General features: G+C 37.7%; 1 protein-coding gene across 1 annotated transcript in view; it reads right to left on the bottom strand.

Moving 5' to 3' along the window:
* Positions 1-267: 267 nt before the first annotated feature.
* The window catches only part of ATXN7L1 (ataxin 7 like 1), a 122,325-nt gene continuing 101,556 nt past the window's right edge, over positions 268-21,036 (bottom strand). The window contains exons 6-11 of the mRNA XM_009289043.1: positions 20,158-20,414; positions 17,639-17,830; positions 14,942-15,064; positions 10,812-11,754; positions 6,617-6,691; positions 268-2,850 (exon numbers count right to left, since the gene is read on the bottom strand). Of these exons, the coding sequence (XP_009287318.1) occupies positions 2,809-2,850; positions 6,617-6,691; positions 10,812-11,754; positions 14,942-15,064; positions 17,639-17,830; positions 20,158-20,414 (1,632 nt within the window). The 3' untranslated portion in view covers positions 268-2,808. The remainder of the gene's footprint in view (positions 2,851-6,616; positions 6,692-10,811; positions 11,755-14,941; positions 15,065-17,638; positions 17,831-20,157; positions 20,415-21,036) is intronic.

Raw genomic sequence — 21,036 nt, 5'->3', positions numbered from 1 at the left:
AGAAATATTTTAGACACAAATGCCAAAAATAATCCCAGAGCAATTCAGCCCTGTACAGAGAACTGGGCAGATCTTTTGAACCACCAGTCGAATTCTCAGTGCTGGCCAGCTGCATGGTGTATTTCAGCCTCTGGGAAGAAAAAGGGCAGTCTTGCAATACATACCGGTTTTGCTTTGCAAAGATAAATAATGACAAAACCCATCTGTTTCTTACAAACATATAAATTATTTTATTTACAAAGCCATGTTACAAAAAAAAATAATAATAATAAAGCAAAAAACAAAAAATACAATCGCTCACTAGAGAATATCTCCAGGCCCGGTGTTGAACCATGGCAGTATCAATCAGATACATGTTTGTTCTGTTTTTCCTTTTTTAAACTGTAAGCCGTAGAATTTACTATTTACACCTACTTTAGACATTTATTCTGCTTACAATTATCACAAGCATGGAATGAATTCTATTTGATACTGCTAATACATAAAGGTGCAGGACAAAGAATGAAAATACTTAGTGTTACAAAATATGGATTGTAGAAAAGAAATTGGCTGTACAAGTATGGCATTTTTTTTTTCTTAGAATGATTGGACATGCTTTCTTCAAAAGTCTTCTGGAAAAGGTTCTAAAATCTGTAGTAGGAAAGCACAATATAGCAGGTGCAAATTCATTTCTGTGCAACAACAGTTATTTAATATATCCCATGACTGACCAGCTATGCAAAACCCACAGAGTTTTGTTAAAGTGCCATGGGTCAACAGCATAACAAAATATAAGGTGTAAATAGAAAAATTTCTTTTTTTCTTCTTTTTTTTAAAACAATAGTTCACTGAGAATCAGCAATAATAGAATATGCTGTATAAACTATTCTCTACAAAGGTCGATCAGCACTATTTACAATTGTTACATCAATACAAAAGAAGGCATACAAGTTATCCAAGTCGCTTTTTATGGCTGACGGGCCTATGCATTGCGTATGTGTAACAACCAAAGCTTCTGAGCCTCTATTGCTGGAAACAAATCACAAGATTTTCAGGCAAATGGGGAAGAAAAAGAACTACCGAGTGAATGCTACACTAATAATGCATTATAGGCTGGTCCAGTTTGTATCCATTTTTTTCAAATGTTTACTTCCATTTCACTTCTCAGGCTGAAATTTTTGATACAGATAATTAAATAATGATTCTTTGATGATGAAAGAACACTGTGGGATTTTACTTGGTGCTTAACTTGCCTGAAATGCTGTCAGGTGTAAGCCAGTTGAAAAAAAAAATTAAGCAGCATTCAAAGGACAGGCTCCATATTCCAGCTTTCCAATGAAAAGATGCATGGAAAGAGCTAAAGCTTCCTAGAACTACAAAATTGCTCCTTCGGTCATTGATTAGCATTATTTCTCAGAAGCAACCACTGAATCTCACAACCACCGTTTTCCCTCAACAACTAGAAATAGCAGTTCATTGATTACAGAGGATGACTTTGTTACTGAGATTTTTAAACTCCTGCAGTTTTATAACTCAAAATAAAATAAAAAAATCAACATAGTACTGCTCCTAAAACTGAACAAGACAAAAATTGTGCAAAAATAACAAAGATATGTACACATTTTTCAGTCTGAAGAAATGTACAATAAAAACATAATTCAAAGAACATTTTAAAAATATAAACATTGCTTAAACTTTCCTAAGTTTCATACTGTTTCTGAAACTATACCGGTCAGTTAGCTCTGAAGTATAGCAAAACATAAATTATTACAAAATTAACACTATAAAAATTTATGTTAAGAATATTTCTAAACTTTTTTCAAAGGGTCTAGCCTTGTTTATAATTGCTTAAACATTTTTAGTCTTAAAATTTGCCTTAAGCCTTCTTTTTTTAAAAAAGAAAGTAGTAATAATCTCCCTATTTGCAGTCTCTCGCCTTTCCCCAAGATGTAAATAAACCAGCATATAAGTGCACTTTTAACACTGTAGAAATAAAAATTAACTCCTCTGTACTATTGTTCCAGTACCTAGTATTGGCTTCCTGATTATACAATCTATATTTTATTAAAAAATTATTCAGTAATCCTATAAGAAACACTGTCAGTGCAATTCTATTAATGCAAGCCAATCTGCTCAACTGCTGTCCTTGCAAACCCAAACTGTTTACTGAAGTTATCAAGTGCTATGACCTCAAGTGTCCCGAAATCCACCAAGATAGGGGGATTTTACGTGTCGAGCCCCTGATAACATTAATTACAGTTTGGTGCAAAAATCCTCTCTGCATTGACTGAAGTATAGATTCCTTAAGAGCCTGATCCTGGAAGAGGCTGAACACTCAGAATTCCCACTGAAATTATTAAATGCTGTAGGTACAGAGCACCAGTCAGGATTAGTCCCTAAAGTTGCAGTGCCCCAGCTGTTTGCAAATTACTAAGAAATGCACTCAATTTTTATCCATAGGACAAGCTTAAATACAGAATTACTGTAATTTTTATTTGATGAAAAAATTTGGAGATCCTTTAAATAAATTCAAATCATGATCTGGATTTTTTTTTGAATGTCCACTGTGTTCTGGTAAGGAAACAAAGGGAGCATTGCAATGCTAACAGCTTTAAAAGGCATGAAACATAACCAAGCAGAACGCACAGATCAGTGGCAAATACAAGTGAAAAACTAAACAAATCACTATTACAGTTTTCTGTAAATTTAATTCTCTTTAAAACCACAAATTCATAAAAGGTTAAATCCATCTGCAGGACATAGAAAAGAAAAACCCTGTGGAGTAGGGCTGCTGAGAGCTAGAGAGTACAGGCTGGTTCCTTTTCCTTGTTACGGAAGAGTCCTTATTCTACCAGTCCGGTTTGATGTCTTCTAAAAGAGAAACCAGAGCCAGGTTCAAAATCACAAAATGTCTTTCAGTATGTAATACTTTAGTAACATCTGCGTCTGACAGAACTCAAAGCAGGAATTTATTTCGAGTCCCTGAACTAAATTCCCTCCCTGTTTACTGATTACATTAGACCTTTAAGAAAAGGAACTGCTTTGAATAACCAGCGTATTTCCTTTTGGGACTGTCTGATTTTAGTAAGCGTTGGTGAATCTCATGTTCATTAACTTGGTGTATCATTACAAATAAAGAGCAGCAATTAGACGACAACTCTGAAGAATCTTTTCCTCTACACAGCATATTTTCATGCACAAGGAATCCCCGCACAGCACACACGTTATCACCTTCCCTTAATAAAATGATCTAGTTACTCAGTATTTAAAAACCACCGCATACTGAGGTCTTGGAAGTGTTAACACATTCAGGCACCTAAAAGCACTATGAAGACAAAAACACTCGATTAGTTACAAACCTAGAACAAGGATAAAATATGGAGAAAACAAGCTTTTAATACATAATTTGTATTAACAGGCACAAATAATTTTACTGTAAAACTACCATTCCATTAATGTTTGTTAAAAACCACGTAGGTTTTGTAGGGAAAAGTAATATTTTTTTATTAAAGCAACAGTAGTTGGAAAAACAGGCACGCTTTTATGTATACAAGCCCCTGTTCAGGTCTCAAATAGATGCAGCCACATTCAAATTAAACATGAATTGAGAACAATTCGTCTGAGTTTAACCTGACTGAGTTTAATGCGATGGGAGAGAGCAGACAGGCCCACAACAGTTATCCTCACAGCCACCAGTCCCCCACAGGAGTACCCAAGAGTACAGTGTACTTCAACAAATGCAGCCAATGACCAAAAGAAACTACTTGTGTGAAATCAAAACAGCCACAGGGCACCTTTATCTCACAACTCAATAATGGAAAAGACCCAGTTATTGGTGGCAGGTGACTTTCACAGCACTGCCGCATGTCCTCTCAGCTCCGACTGGACACCTTTGGAAGGTGAGTGGGGAAGCTAGCTTTCTCAGTAGGACTGCACGCAGGCGATCATAGGTTCAAATGAGACTGGGTTTACAGCCCACTGCAACTTCCCGAATGCCTCATTCTCACCCAGTCACTCAACCCCATATTGAGTTAAGGACCCCCCTCACTTCTAACTCCCCCTCTGCACCAGCAGACAACCCCGACAGGTTGCCTGACCAGGTGACACGGTGGAGGCAGTCCAGAGTAACCGCTCTATACTCTCACTTATCTTGACAGCTGCAATTCTACTTCAAACTGCATTGTTTAAAGTCTGTTGTTCTGACTTGTATTCGTGAAAACTTGCCTGTTTTTTCCAACTATAAACCCCAGTGTATAGCAGAGATTGTCTGTGCCTACAGACCTTGCCTCACTTGGACTCCCTGATTATCATGGTTACAATACTAACATTAAAAACAAGAGAGCTCAGTTTCCCCCAGTAATACCTTTACTGCCACAGCAGATACTTGCAGATCCACTTACTATGACCTAATTAATAACACCTTTATAAAGAAATATTATAGCACAGTTTAAGACTAAAATTTTATTTAGAGACTATTCAGTTGCTAGATTGGAGATGAAAGCTGTCAACAAAGCAGCTCAGATTTTTATTGACAGTGACAAGCATTCATTAGATTGGTAATCATTATTCATGGTTCCAAACGCTATGCAGATCCACTTACTATGACCTAATTAATAACACCTTTATAAAGAAATATTATAGCACAGTTTAAGACTAAAATTTTATTTAGAGACTATTCAGTTGCTAGATTGGAGATGAAAGCTGTCAACAAAGCAGCTCAGATTTTTATTGACAGTGACAAGCATTCATTAGATTGGTAATCATTATTCATGGTTCCAAACGCTAAACCTGTGTTGAAACAAGAGAGCTCAGTTTCCCCCAGTAATACCTTTACTGCCACAGCAGATACTTGCAGATCCACTTACTATGACCTAATTAATAACACCTTTATAAAGAAATATTATAGCACAGTTTAAGACTAAAATTTTATTTAGAGACTATTCAGTTGCTAGATTGGAGATGAAAGCTGTCAACAAAGCAGCTCAGATTTTTATTGACAGTGACAAGCATTCATTAGATTGGTAATCATTATTCATGGTTCCAAACGCTAAAATCCTGTGTTGAGTTTAAAAAAAAAAAGGTTAAAAGGTTAACAACACTTACTACATCTTGATTTTCTTTTGTATTTGTATTCTGAGCTCCATATTCAACTATGAAACTGACAGAAACATATTTTTAACAATGAAAAGTTTGCGGGGCTTAAAACAAGCAAGCACTTCTATGTTTGATAAAGTTACGGAAACAGGCAGCTGAAAAGCTCAGCAATAGCCTCTGTTTACATAAGGCTGCCACAAAATTAATGTTTCGTACTGTTAGGTTTTCCCCATGGGATCTACGCAACAGATCCCAACAAGCTCTGCTCCTCAGGTAGTGTGTATTTTATACTAACACAGGAGCAGGAGGTTAAAGCAAAACCAGTTTTGCACTTCAGAACAGCTTTATCCCATGTTTGTTACTGGGAGTTGGACGACAGTGTCTCACACAGGAAAATGCCAGTCCTTAGAAGTATGAAGAAACTTGCCACTTTTTTCCCTTCAGAGTAAGTCTTCCATACGTATACTGCTTTGCATTCAGCACCAAGAGAAAAAAAAATAAATTTACTGTTTGGCTGTTCACCTCAAGATGCGAGTGATTCAGAACATTTTTAATGGGGATACAGTTGCGGGTTATCATTACTACAATCATTACTATTCTTTTGCTGTGTCTACACAGCAGAAACTAAGCAACACAGCCATTTGGAATAACTGCTCCTGTATAATTTAGCCAGAATATGTAACGGAATTCTAAAATACTGACTGGTTGTACAGAAAAATCCTCTGGAATTCTTGTGACTACACCTTGCTGAGGTGGGAAACCTTTTCATACCAAGGATCCTGATAATGAATTCTTGATAAACTACTCGACTTGGAGAGTCAAACAGTAGGAGCCATATTAAAAAAATAAACTAGTCTATCAGTCCTCCGGACAAATGAGGGCTGGATCACAGGTCAAGCACCTGTCCTCACATAAAAGCCGAGTTACAGAATTTAATATAATTATCTGACTAGTAGTCTGTGTGATAAACAGGTACGGTGGGAGCGCTAAGGATTTCTCACAGTCTAAGAAGAATTCAGATTATGCTTATTTTAGTTATGCTTCCAGATGAGTTTCTCTGAATAGTCAAGTGCCCTGTCTTCTCTGTCCTGTTTCTGTTCTCCTTTTGCTGCTTTCACTTTTGGCCTATTTTTAAATGCTGTCCCTTCTATGCCAGTTTGGGGACTCTGCTGTGCCATCTTGCTCAGCAGGGGAAGTTGGATAGAAAAACCACATTAGCTTAGCTGGATCCTGCGCAGACAGTTTCTGCTGCTGCTGAGTTTGCATCACCAAAGCAACAGCCAGTGAGCAGCACATAAGCCAACCTGAGGTGTATTACAGGTGGTAAAAAACAAGCAGAAAACTTGTTATTCATAAATCTCAGAGGGGAAAATAGCTGGAAAAAAAATTAAGTGAGAGGAGAAATCCAGTATTAGTTTACCGAAAGACAGCTTCTATAAAGAACTGTATTCATAAGGAAATTGTATTTTAAGGTTATACAGTATAAAATATTTCAAAACTGCTGACAGACTACTTAAGTACACTTTTTTTTAAAGGAACTTACTTGTCTGTTGTGTACAGGGTTTGATGTACTCGAAGGACTGGATTGTGACAAAGCTACACTGCTATTTTTTCCAATCTGAAAGACATTAATTGAGCAGTAGTGAGAGGCGTATTTGTCAGTTGAATGCAGATGCTGGTAATGCCTTCCCTTTCCTGTGGAAAGTGGCACTAACTGCTTTGCATTTGGAACACAGGTATTTTGCTATTGCAAAAGATACACTTCTTCGTAATTGTCTCTCAGAGCCTGTATACTTTAAATAAACTCTCAAAAGGCACATAAATACTATTACAGGTCAGAAAACAACACAAGAAACAGTTACCGGGGGAATATAGATTGTAAAACCCCACCACTCTAGACCGAAATACTAGTTTCTCTACTTACTGCAGTCACTTAGCGCAGCTAGTCAGCAACTGAGAGAGCACAGAGTGCTCAAGGTCACAGACTCCTCCCCAGTGGACCTTCCCCACTCCTGGGGAGTTTAAAGCAAGTGGCCAAGCACCACAGCATGCCTTAAGTTACTCCTTTTTCTTCCATACAGAGTCTTAATTTATTATTGCTCAATAAAGCAAATATTAACCAAAAGAATCAAACTCCAGAGAGTTTCTTTGGGAATGAGTGCAAATTGATAGTACACATACATACATTTTAAAAGTACTTAGTTAAAATACTGTGATATTCAATCTGCATATTTCAATGCTTGAGAAATTACAGCGCTCTGCAAGAGCAGTCTGTCTGAGGTTTTTCTACAATGACCCATAAACATAGTGTAGATATTTCTGTTGCGATACAAAAGGGGAGACAGCTGCTGAGTCAGAGGAGTAGTTCCTTGGGGGTTACAAGGCTGACAAAAATTAACTATGGACACCTGCCTGCAAACAGCAGATGACCGGATTTTGAAGTTATTCACAAGGTCAATGGACTTCAAGTAACGTCAACTTTAATCATTCGATGGAGAGGTAGCAAGGACCTGTCTTCTAAACAGTGAGAAATGCCGTTGCAAGTTTCTTACTGAATAGATGGGACTGTGGCATTGCTTGGCAGGGTTTTCACCAACATCATAGTTTTCTCCTTCCCTTCTGCAACATCATTTGTTATTGTGCCCTTTCACGTATATAGTGTAAGGTAGCCTTTGTCTCCCTCTCCATGTCTGCCCTTTCTCACAGTGACTGTTTAAAACAGGGTTCTCTATTCACATTCTATCCAGAAGAAATGTTTCAAGTTTTCATTTACAGCCAATTCTGAAGGCAGCTCCCGTGGTGCACAAAGATTAAAAGGGCAGGCCTCTGCCTATCCTGTTCCCTTTAGCTTGTCGTTTTGCATGCCACAGCTGCTGTTCTCTAGGTAGTACTGTGCCATGTCAAACTTTTCTTCAATATACAAACCTTGACTAAAGATACAGACCCTTGTAAAATCTTTCCTATCCATTCAGAACATCGTGACAAACCTTTCTTCTCTACATCCACCATTATAATATTCGTAACATCCTTTCATAATAAAATACACGTCCATCTTTTCAATGGAAAAACAGCCACTAGGAAATCGACTTGCTGAGATCCTAGAATCATGAGAGGGAATATTATACTTCTTTAGGCTTCATTCATTCAGTGCCCCTATGACTAACAGCCTGACTCTCTACGTAAGACAAAGCAAGGAGCAACACAGCTTGCAGCACTGTGGTCGGCTTCGAGCTGCTTTACTGTCCTATCTATCTTCATTCAGAGCTGGAAGGGCAGCGCTCCAGGACAGAAGGGTAATTCAGACTGAACAGTTACAGCGCTCAGTGAAAATAAGAAAAAAAGATTCCCAGTTGTGTCGGGTCTTTAATGATGGGAACACCACTTCAAAAGGATTAGGGTGAGGCAGACTTAAGTCCCTTATTTTCTTTTAAAAATAAAGTATACTTCAAAACCTAATGGTTAACACTTTCTGTTGCTATCTACCCAGGCCAGACTTGAATTAAATTAGAAAAAAAAAATACCTGAGCCTATCACCAGTCACTTGAGTTTTTTTCTGTGTTCTTATTCTCTTAATTTAATTTGCGCAGTTACATCAGGGAACAGGAGCAAGATTTTAAGTAATACTGATTTTTTTGGTGGTATTTTTACTGTGATTGCATTTCTAGAACACAGCAAGTCAAAACAGCAGGGCTTAAAAGTGATTTCAAGTGTTGTATTCTCCAGAGTTTTAATATTCACATGTAGCCTACGTAATATTATTTGACCCATATGCTTAAGAGGGTACAAATTTCATTTATTTATAGCACAAATAAACAGTAGGAAATGTCTATTTTGTTATCGCATACAATTCAGTATCATTGTCACAAAGACAATTAGCTGCCAGCCAGATGTCTGAAATACAACCAACTCCAATTTACCTCTTATTTTTGATTACTAGTGTAGCCCCAAGACCAGCAGTATAAGAGGAAGGTGTGACCAACTTCTACATACACACACACATATGCATGTATACATATATATGTGTATGCACCTGTACATGTATATAAAACCATTATGTTTAACAATCTATGTATTATTACACTCATTACATATATTTAACCTTTTACTTAAGGAAAAAGTATTACATATTCACATATATTCAGAATTTGATTCTTTATGTTTATTTACTTCCATTACTGTGCAACATGCTGAAATACATCACAAACTGGAACAAGAACGTCCCCCAGGAACAGATTTAATCACTAGAGGAGTCAGAATTTGAACTCAGAACCTCCTGTGTATATCTATAAGACTTCCTCAGACTGTACTAGCTACAGATACAGTCTATGTACTGTGAAAAGAGGATACAATCCATTTCCTACTACCAATGTTCGTACCAAAATAACAATTTTCACTTTTTCTTCCCATGTGAGATAGTATATCTCAGGGCAATTTAATCTCTTTGGGCACAAACATATTTCAAAAATCAGGTGTGTGACAGAATGAAGACTTTGCAGCATCCTCCACTGACTTCAGTGACTTAAAGTTAGTTCTGATTGCAGGACGCATTTAAAAGGCTTAAAATAGAAAGACAACGCTACTACCCGTTTTTAAAAGCCAAACAAGCAATCTCAGTTGCACCTCTGCTGGAAGTAGGGAAGAGACAATATACCTGCTAAGCCATTCTTTGAGACCTTCATTCTGTCTGCTATCACAGTTTTAGAATTCGTTTATTCCCTTCCTCCACTCCCATTTCTGTCTGCTATTACCTGTGGATTGCCTTGCCCGAGATCTTACCCTCTTTGTTTCCAAATTCCACTTTATGTGCAATATCCTTAGGAAATGAGAGTTTCACAGCAGTTCAGAAACAAAAAAAATCTCCCAAGCTACTTTCTCTAGATTTTCTGAGGTATTCTATTTTCTATGGTTTTGTCTTCCAGTGGCCAGGGCCAAGCTTTGTTTTCCGTGCACTGCACAGCAGTGGACACGGCAGCAGAATGAAACAGTAGATCATTATAAGATCATATTGGCAGTTTTTCCACCAAATTTTACTTCACGTATATTTTTGTCCTTACACAGCATCACTGAAAGAGAAGCCAAAGCTCTATTGCAAGTGACAATGAAGTAAGAATCCGTAACCTTATCTGTTGCACTGACTTCAATACTCTGAACACATGCACACTAAAAAAGATAGCCAAATGTCCACTAAAGGTCACCTGGTTAAGATTCCAGTTTCAAACAGGAAACAGCATCTGAGGTCAGGCACCTCAGACTCTCCCCACAGGGAAAGGTAGATGCGAGCATTTTACGTAACAGAAACGAGGAGACTTGTGTAACGTTAAAAGATGGATCAGCAACAAGTTTGGGAAAAGAAACAAACAGAAATGCTGACTCTTGTCTTCCTGTTTTAATGACACAATTTATTTCAGAGATGAGAATTAAGATCCAAAGTTAATTTCTAAAAATTATTTCTCCATTCTGGACATTCAGTTTTACTTTCAAAGATACAAATGGCTACTTTATTAATTGAATAAAAAAACCCCTCATAAAATATTTTTAAAAAGTGTGTATATATATTTTTTTTTAACTCTGAAAGCACCTTTCTATGATTGGTACAAAACAAATACAAATATGTTTCTCTATTAACCTAGAAAGTAAGTTGTGTGATGAAAAACATAGTATTTTCTTTTCATAATGCATGAAATATTTCAAGTCAGTCAAACATGACCTGCAAAAAAAGAACTGGAAGAGTCCCTTACCTGCCGAGAGATGGAGCTGCTTGTAGGATCTGGCACCGCAGAAATAAGGTTGGCAGTGCTCTTTCTATGAACACTATTCATACCAGGCATTTTAGTGATTTTACAGGCTTTGCTACTAGAACTAGAGTTTTTGCGTTTTTTTCCTTCTGATTTGTCGAAAGAAAGGGGTAGAGAAGACACTGCATTATGTGCTCCCAGGGAGTGGTCCCCTGAGTGGTGCACAAGAGAAGATACAGACAGATTAGAAGAGTCAATACTGCTTACTACCATGCTCATATGTTTCACTGAGTCTGTTGAACTACTTGATAATGAAGTCCGTCCTGAGGGCTCCGATTTGGCACTGAGTGGGCTTGTTCCGTTATTTGTATTGTGCACAGACATACTGTTATAGGAAGATGTAGCCTGATAGGAGTTCAAAGTTGAACTGGGGTTCAGGACACAGTTCTTTTTGTGGGACCCTGAAAATGAAGACGAGGAAGATGTCTGCAAAGATAACGAGGATGATGACGACGACTGCGGCTTTTTCTTTTTGTTACTTGAAGACTCATCACTCCGAGATGACAGGTCTTTCACTTTTGAGGATTTGCTGGTTTTTGTTTTGGATGGCTTGTGGGATGGGGAAGGGATGACTGCTGGCACTGGTGACACAGCTGATGGCGCCTTAAAAGTTGAGTCCATGATACTTAGGCTTGCAGCCACGTGAGGAAAAGCCGTAGTGTGTGACATAATGGAATTCGTATCTGACGTTGTCACAAAGGCTGCATTTGATAACATGGCTGATGTCATTATGTAAGAAGAAGAAGTGATTCTCGAACTGATAGGTGTTGAAGGAATATACACCGCACTGGGGTTGCTGAAAGGCTGCAAGACCGATGCTGGAAAAGGAGTGGAGACGTGTGCTGCTGGAGAAGGCATGGGACTATCTGCCGCAGGAGGAATTTTCCTAAATAGAGAAGGGGGGAGGGGCGAATAAGTTTTAGATACATAAAAAATTCCATCTGAACAATGCAAGTAGGAAATGATTTCCGGGAAGGACCAACTTATTAAAAAAGGCAAACCTAGTTCATTCTAATTTTGATTCCTATTCTACTAATCACATATATTTTAATATTCACAGTTCAAAATCAGCCCTGCATTCTACAACAGCTTAAAAATGCTTTTACTTCTGATTTTTTTCCCCTCTTCTTAAACTTGCAATTCCGTTATGAGGTTCTTTGGGGTTTAACACAAACAACAAAACCCAAAACGTGTGTTTTAATATTGTAGGGACTTGGGAAAGCTGGGTCATGAAGTATATTTTCCTAAAAATTAATTTTGAAATGAGGCACATGAAATCTGTGAAGGCAGCGGAGACCTAACAGAAGATGATTAGGTAAAGAACGATGCAGCGTAATTTTCCCTATAAAATTCTGTCACAGCACGTGGGCCCTAAACTGTGTAACTCAGTTAAACCAGAACTGAGCTCCACTTCAGCACAAGTGCCCCATGTAGCAATCAAGTGCACAGTGTTACAATTTAATCACTTTATTACAAATTTAATTTCCTATTTTCCTCTCCTATGTTACCACACAATTAAAAAATGCAAATAAAATGCCTGATGGTGGGATCTATAAACATTCTAGTCACTATGTTTCATTCATTGCATATGTTTTGCTTGAAAGTTCAAGTTGTGGAACAGTTTCAGTATCAACCTAAACTCACAGGTTAGATTGGATGAGGGCAGTAAATGAGCCAGTTTGGGGGTTTATGAAGCACTTCATCACTGAGCTTAAAGAAGAAAGGAGGAAAGCTTATCCCTTTCCCAATGCAGTGCTAGTCCCAACAGCTCACTTGAGAGCTGGTTAGACAGGATTAACTAGGTAAGTTATTGATTAATTTCACTGATACTGAAGAATTGGCAGACTATTAAACAATGCTTGATAAGCTTGATAACTAGTTGAGTACTATTCTGAGAATAAAATTTAATAATATTACCTGTGAAATTAGTAGTATTCAACTTCCTTTCTATTCAGCCACCACCTTCTATTATTTAATCTAGTCCAGTGTTAAAAAAGAACCAGACTTCCATAGCGTCTCTTGGAAAATTATCATGTGAGCTTTTCTCATTATTTAGACTAAAATTTAATTCATAGTTTAATCCTATTTCTCTTTGTTAAGAAGCTGTACATCACCATAACTCTGCCCTTGTTACCCTCACTACTGACACCTTTTCCATTTTTAAAGGCTTACTCTTGCCCTCAAAGAAGTACGGTAGAAGAGCAGCACTGTGTGTGCTGTTTTATCATAAATCAAATCCTGATTACAAGTGTTCTCTCCTGGTACTCCTCCTATGGAGACTGTCAGACAGAACACTGTTTATGGCACAGTTACATAAGGGATTACATACAGCCCATGCAGCCAGAAATGAGGAAGTCCTGCTGCCTGTGACTTGCTACACGAACAAAGCTGCTTATCAGATCCGTTCCTCACTTTATTTTTAAAGAAGGGCCAATAATTCTTACCCACCTTTGTAAAGTACTTTGAGAACTAGGGATAAAAAGTGCTTTGTAAATGTTATCATCGTTCTCAAAATATGGCCTTGCATCCCTTTACCTTTTGTCTCAGCTGGATGAGCCACAGCTACAGAGCTGCACTAGCACTGGTTATAAAATAAGAGCTTTACGCATACCCCTGCTTGGGGAAGACAGGAAAAGATCAGTCCAGAGGAGGGTTGAGGACGATAGAAGAATACAATAGGGGTTAAGCACTGTGAGCTTCCTGTGTTACACAGACAAGTAAGTACGGATGGAATTCATTAAAATATTAGAGGTTACATAAACAGCTAGAATTTGGGAAAACATTTACAATTGGATTTAGTGGGAGCAGGATGAGGCCTGTTTATTTCTTGTATCATATAACTACTACAGAGATTATTTTTGTTTTTCATGATAGTAGTGGTACTAGTGACACATTTTCTCAGATGCCCGAGTATCTCTTCTCCTGACAAACAAAGCCAATAGATAACAAGTTTTAATCTTCCTATTTAAGGAAACCAAATTAGTTTTATTTGTGGAAGGTGACAGACACTACTAGTTAACAGCCAAATTTACAAAGTAGAAGAGAGGAACCCTTTGCAGATCAAGCGTGATCTGTCTCTAAACAGACATGAAACTGGCCCTTTTACGGCAAACCCAACCATTTCCAAACTATGTCTCCCAGCACAGTAGCACTGTTACCATCAAGTTACCAGGTTAGTCAGACAAGCCAAGCTTTAGTGTTTCAAAAATATATTTAAATAAAAATCAAACCTTGTTTATCTAATGGCTGGCATCCAATGAATATAACACAGTCCTGATAATAAACAGTGACATGAAACACTGCACTTTAGTGTCATTACATTGGAAGAAGAATGCATATTCTGTAGCAGAATACCCCCAAAAAATCAATCCTATCTGCAGATGCCATGAGCTTTTCAGAAAAAATTTTTTTAAAAGAATTAGCATCTTTTTTAGAAGTGCAGTCTATTTTAATGTATCTGTGTAGCCAAACCCTATAGTGCTTGGAACATGCATACATGATATAGAGGTGTTTCAATAGTAAGTAATACTCAGAATTTTAAGATCCCAAAGCCCTATGAAGCACTATGGACTAAAAAACTATCATATTCCATCTTATGCACAGGCAAACGTGTGTTCCTTATCTTACCTGTCCTTATAAAGACACATGAGTCTTACAGAGCAAAGTCTGAATGGGTGATATGGGTGCATGATACAGGTATAAAAATCTAGGCAAAATCTAACCTGTGTGTTATAAAATGATATGATATCAAAACGTATCTCCAAACCCAGAAAACACTGAGCTTTAATGCTTTTAAGTAATGTTAACAGAACTACTGAATAATTAGTAGACCCCAGATTCAGAGGGACTAAAAAACCACCCCTAAATGTGGTAGAAATTTACATCAGAATAGGAGATTGTTCTGTTGTGCTGCACATTCCTTAACAGAGAAGAGAAAATTTGTACTCATATTACTGCTATGCCTTAATACAGAGGTAATTTTACAAACGCTTCCCATGGAGTGTTTAATTTAGAAGTTTTACAGAATTAAAAATGTTAAACTACCCAGCAAGTGTAAAAAAAATCCCACTTACTTCCACATCTGTGAGTTCAAGTGTTTTTCTACCATGGAGTTTAGTGCGAATCGAAAATGGTCCCATCTTCTGTCAAAGACATAGTACCCTCTTCCCATTAAGCGACTGCCATATGAACAAAAATGAAAGAAGATATTTCAATCAAGTGTTTTTCTACCATGGAGTTTAGTGCGAATCGAAAATGGTCCCATCTTCTGTCAAAGACATAGTACCCTCTTCCCATTAAGCGACTGCCATATGAACAAAACTGAAAGAAAAGATATTTCAACGTTGTTTATAAAAAAAATATTTCTACATTATAAAATAATTATCATTTATAGATCAAGGAACACCTTTGTAATTTGTATCATGCATATAAAACCTTTAAAAAGGTATTTTTCACTATCTGCAGCATAAATACTTTTTGCATGATACATGAAGTATGTGCATAATGTTTCAGCTTAGTGTAGAGTATACTTCATACTTCACTAACAAGTCAGTTTACTATCAGGTACCTATGTGTGACAGGGAAAGAATATAAATACTGAGGTACTGTTAAGGAAGCAATTCTGGCTAATAATATTCTTACTGCCTCAGAATGACAGTTACACCGTTCTGTGCACATTAAATCTCGTAATTGTGTAACAGGAATAAAAATATAACTGAAGAGGAAAAAGGTGCAACGGGTGCATCTTTAGTATCTATTTAATAAACAAACAAACCAGTGACATTTCAGTCTAAAATTAAATTATCGTCCATGGCACCTGCGCTACAACAGAGCATCGGATACACTCTTCACAGTGTATGAAAATCATCTAGAGGAGTAGTAAATATTTTGAGAATTCTGCAGAGCTCAGGAGTATTTGCACCGCTTCCTCTGGAGAACTTCCTGAAAAGTCCTACTACACTGAAATGGCATGATCAGGAATCTACCCTTTCTTCAGTCCAGTCTTACTGATCTCACATTACGTAGAGAATTGCCGCAACACCTACTCGTGGGAGAGAAACCCGTTATAAATCATCTTCAGAAAACAAGACAACTCTCCATCATGCAGGGACCAAGTCACACAAATTCTGTCTGAGAGCAGAAGCTACTGATGCAGTAGAAAAGCAGCCATTTAAAGTACTTTTCAGCTTAACGGACAGCGAGTGGTGACTGTAACTGTTTATCTTAAGTCTGTTTCACGACAAGGTTAAACACATTAATTAAAACCACCACCTAAGTTGATAAACTAGCCTCACCTCCCAGTGACACAGATCAGTTACCACTAAGAGGTAGTTTAAGAAGCTACTGCCTTTTCCCTGTCAACTACTACCACCTAGCTGGGAGAGGGACTACGTAAGGAAAACGGTCCACTTCAATATGAAATTTAGCAAGTTAGCATAAACTGTGCTGAAGGGGATTTACACCATCTTTTCTGACTTCACATTGATATCGACTAAGAACAGTTGCACTATCAGTAACTGCTTCAGTTGAGAGATGCTAAGATTTCAAAGAACAGATGAGTCAGTGGGATTTGCCTTGAAACAGAACTAGGATCCTAAAACAAAATGGCTATTGACAGCCATGCCTCACTGATGATGCCTGTACGAGAACTGGCTGCACTTAGATTATTTTTTCAATTGTGTGGACACACACACAATGAGCCTTTAGTTTTTTAATTGATAAAGAAGCAGCCAGCAAAAATGAAGTACAATACGAGAGTACCAAGGAAGCAGGAGGTTACTTCATATCATAGTATTATATGGACTATAATGATTCTTATTTCTGTGTAAGAACCAAATACAGAATTTCACCTGACTGTCATTTTATGTTCAGCTCATACTTTTTCCTAGTGTCTGACAGTACCAAGTTCTCCTTTGCTCTAGGGAATATAGACAATGCTACAGTTACCACAGTGTTCATTTCATTCTGCGTAACATATGGAAAACACCTAAGTGAAGTCTTCATTAATTTTATTCCTTGGCTCAATTTTGATGAGAACCAACTGCTTAGAAGTTCAAGAGTTCTCCCATTGCTTCTTGGTTTGTACAGTGTAAACAAATTCACACTGCAGAGAGAATGCCACAAGGCAGCTCTTACTACTTACAATGAAGTTTCTCGCTAACACGGGAGAAAGACAAAAACAGCTGCCAGAGAAGCACATACATAAGCCACCACCAGAGCAGATGGGCTACGCCGTGCTCTAGACTTTCCATTTTTAGATGAATGAAACGATAGCTTCTAAGTCCACATACACTCACATAAACTGTATTTAATTACTGCTTCAAACCAGACTACAAAAATCAATGAAGCACTGTAATAACCCTTTGCTGCCGTATGATTTTCAGAACTATAACCAGTTTCGTAAGAACTATGACAACAAAGAGATTACCTGTTCATATCACATTTAGAACAATGCAACTTTTCTCAGTTTAGCAGAATTACACCCAAGTTGCAGTCTACTGAGAGGAAAATCTAAAATTAGAACTTCCGATTTTCTGCTGCTCATCCTGTCCTGCAACCCAGCAACGTTTGTCACATGCATTGACCAGTCTTCTCCTCCTACCTTATCCCATCCATACCGTTTTCTGTCAAATGTATTTGTTCTCTTTAGAATACAATTTTCAGAATGTAAGGTCCTCATTCCTTACATTTTTACTAAATTACTTCTTTTTTTCTCCCCTCTCTAATTACATAAGAATAACGGCAAGGCATGCCAGCGACAGACACATACCCCAAGAGGTCTGGGATGGTGTCCAGAAAAATGACAGTCTAACTTCTCAGATTCTTCAGCTCCATCCACTTCTCCTTCATCACTGGACAATCTGCTCGTTAAATCTCCTCCCATGGAAGGCAGTGGCAGTTCTGGTACATACCCACTGTGGTTTGAAGAGCTGTTGCTGTTTATGCTATTTGCAGATGACGGTCTAGAAGGAGAAAATATATTTAAATCATCAGTGTTCAAAGGCTCTGCAAACCTACCTGCTGGAGTCAAGCGTCAAAGTAAATTATACCAGAAATGATCATACAAAGAAGGACAGTAAGATACAGAATAGCTGACATTTGGTCTTGTCAGAAATACATCATGAGTTAACATCAAGTTAATGTTAGCAGAAGCACCTTTGTATTGCCTGAGATTCTAAATTTGCCACGAGGTTGAGTTTAAGATCTTGAGAGGCAAAGTATATAAAAAATGCAAACAAAAATCAGACATGTATAATCTTACATAGCACCATTACTCTGCTACTTGATTGATCCCAAGGGTCCAGTTATGAAATTTTATTTCATACCAAAATACTACTGAAATTAGTGTACTAAATATAACAAGAGCATTTAGCTGACACCCTCTACAGCTAGATTAGTAAGTGAAGTAACTGGGAGGACCTCTTACAGCATGTAGGTTTTCTTTACCTTTGTCTAAAATCCAGTAAAACAAAGTGGGAATGCCTGTGCACCACAGGGTACGATGGTGCCTTGCCTTTCAAAAGTAGCTTGGAAACAAATCAGATTAGAAATAGAGGTGAAAAGGATTCTCAATTACAGTCTGTACAACCATGTATATGGACCTCTGAGGTTGGAGGAGATGTCCACACTGCGCAAAATCTGAAGATGATGATCTTCGATCTCATGAATTTATGTTATCAGGACACAGCAGTCACTAAAACTGTGGACAGGTGCCCTCTTCTGAACCGAGCAGGGATTGCTCAACAATGTCTATCAGCTAGAAGTAACTGCTGCATTTGCTGTTGCAAGGGATAGATTGTGCGAGTGCTCAGGAAAAGTCAGCCTTCAGGAAAAGTCCGCCAGGTCAAGCCAAGTCACCTTCAGTGAAACCAGCAAGCTTTGCCTCAGCAGAGCAGGGAGCACTCACATAACCTCTTCCAGCAGCAGAGCTGCAGGCTTGCTGGCTCCCAGCAAAGCGGTTGCAAGGCTTTCCTCTGGCATGGCTACTTGCAAAAACAAACAGGACGACAGAACAGAGGCACTGCAGCAGAAACAGAAGCATAGATTGTACAAACACAACATATGACTGCTAAAATCCTCCTCATCTACCACTACACCTTTGCAATTTCTTCAGCAGACTCTCACTGAATTGCATTCCAGTTTTGTTTCTTTGGCTGTAACACCTACTAAAACCAATGCCTGCCTGTCCCTCTGTGCTCCTCTCTACATAAGGACTGTGTAAGGTCACTCCTTTTACAAGAGTTATGCAGACTTCTCACCGCTTTATTTATTCACAGGTATTCTTTCATTGTCCTTTCACTCAAACCCTGTAAGGTGCACCTCTGCCATTGTATGAATAAAATTTCATTACGGCTTGATGAACACACAGAAAACATTGGAAACGGCTGTCTCTCTAAGACTTGAGACAGCAAATACAACAAATATCTCCTTGAAATAGGGACTATCTTAGTACAAAAGCCCCCAAATGGGCACTTAATCCTGACCGAGGCTTCTGCAAAGAAAAGACATATGAAACAAAATAAATATGAACAAATCCAACTAGTTTAGCTCCATCTACTCCAGCCAAAACTAGTACCAAAAAATCCCCCAGCCAATGAAACGAAACATATGGGAAGTTTACCAGAGGATAAGTAGAATTCAGTAGATCCAATACATCATACTAGTTTTTCTAAAGGGATGTCTTTAGAAGTTTGCATTGTCTGCCTGAAGACTGTTTCTGTCCTTTACAAGAAACATCTTCAAAATGAGGAAAGATGGACAGAAACTGCTATGGACAGTTTCAAAGCAATAGTTTTAAGAACTAGCTGCTTACACCATCATTTACAATAAATTACACCTTTTTTTACAAGGCATTCCATTAATGTAATTGGTGAAGTATTTGCAGAGAAAAATTCTACATACATGTACAAAATTTCACCACTGGTACCTACCCTGATTCATGTAAATAGACTTGTATTCCTAAAAGTGTCAGAATGACTCGAATGTAAAACTTTCCTAATTATTACTGACCATTTTAGCAAAAAAATGCAGTTAGTCTGAGATTCCAATCAGAGGGTGGACACAACTCCTCATCCCATTCCCAATCAGATCACAGGCTACCATGGACAGATTTAGGTTACTATAAACGTAGTCTATCTTCTACTGCGAAGAGAAACTCTTATATTAGTATGTTTTATCACGCAATAGCCTAAAGAAATACCAAATGCTTACAAAACAAGTTGTATGAAAGACGACGACATTTCTTACAGCACCTTCAGAATGCAACATTCCGCACTGGAGAATTGTTTACCTTGGAAGTACAGAATTTGGTGGTCTAGATTTTGCAGGAGATGTTACTTTAGATTCTTGCCCAGAGTTCACTGAAGATCCTGACAGAGAGTCTTGTGCTGGTGTGGGCTGGCTCTGATAGCTTTCCCTTGCAGATGGTGGATGCTCTTTGTCTTTTGCAACTTCTTTTTCCCTGGATCGAGCTTTGTGTTCAGCTAGAAGGATGTCAAACTGTTTTTTACGGCCTGGAACTGCTCGTCGATGATTAAGTGAATGAGTCTAAAAATAGGGTGGTTAAAAAGCATTTGTGTGTGCATGACATTGTTTATGAGTCCTCTATACTTCCGATACACCACAACTCTAAAAGATAAAATCTACTTCAAACAACTTTAGCCACAGTTATGGAAATAAAGCTGTTATTCCACATTATCTTTGATAATTTATGAAGTCATTCTTAAGAAATGCCAACATCAAGGCTAAAATTACTTTTTGCAACAATTTTCATATAATAGAGTCTATTGACTTACCTTTTCCAAAACAGAAAATATAATTCCAATAATTTTAAAATATTAAGAAGTAACGTCATTGTAGCTCTTAACTTACAATGAAAAATTGATTTCCTTGGATTGAAAAATGTGCATACACTTTAAAGCCAATTTAACCGATCATCTCTACTGACAAGCAGCACATACACATACAAACGTTCATTATAAACGTCTTACATTGCTGCTGCTTTTTGACATGAGACTTATTACTATCACAAGGGCAGCCTCCAAGTAATTTATTATACAAAAATCATGTTAATTTTTTACTAAAAATTGACTATACTTCAACATTGTTGCACACATGAACCAAAAAAGGAGCATTTAAAATAACACTTGTGCTTCTACAAGAAACGTTA

The sequence above is a fragment of the Aptenodytes forsteri genome, unplaced genomic scaffold (genome assembly GCF_000699145.1).
Source record: "Aptenodytes forsteri isolate BGI_AS27 unplaced genomic scaffold, ASM69914v1 Scaffold137, whole genome shotgun sequence".
Taxonomy (NCBI): domain Eukaryota; kingdom Metazoa; phylum Chordata; class Aves; order Sphenisciformes; family Spheniscidae; genus Aptenodytes; species Aptenodytes forsteri.
Note: the sequence above shows the minus strand (reverse complement) of the source record. Positions and strands in the feature narration are given on the sequence as shown.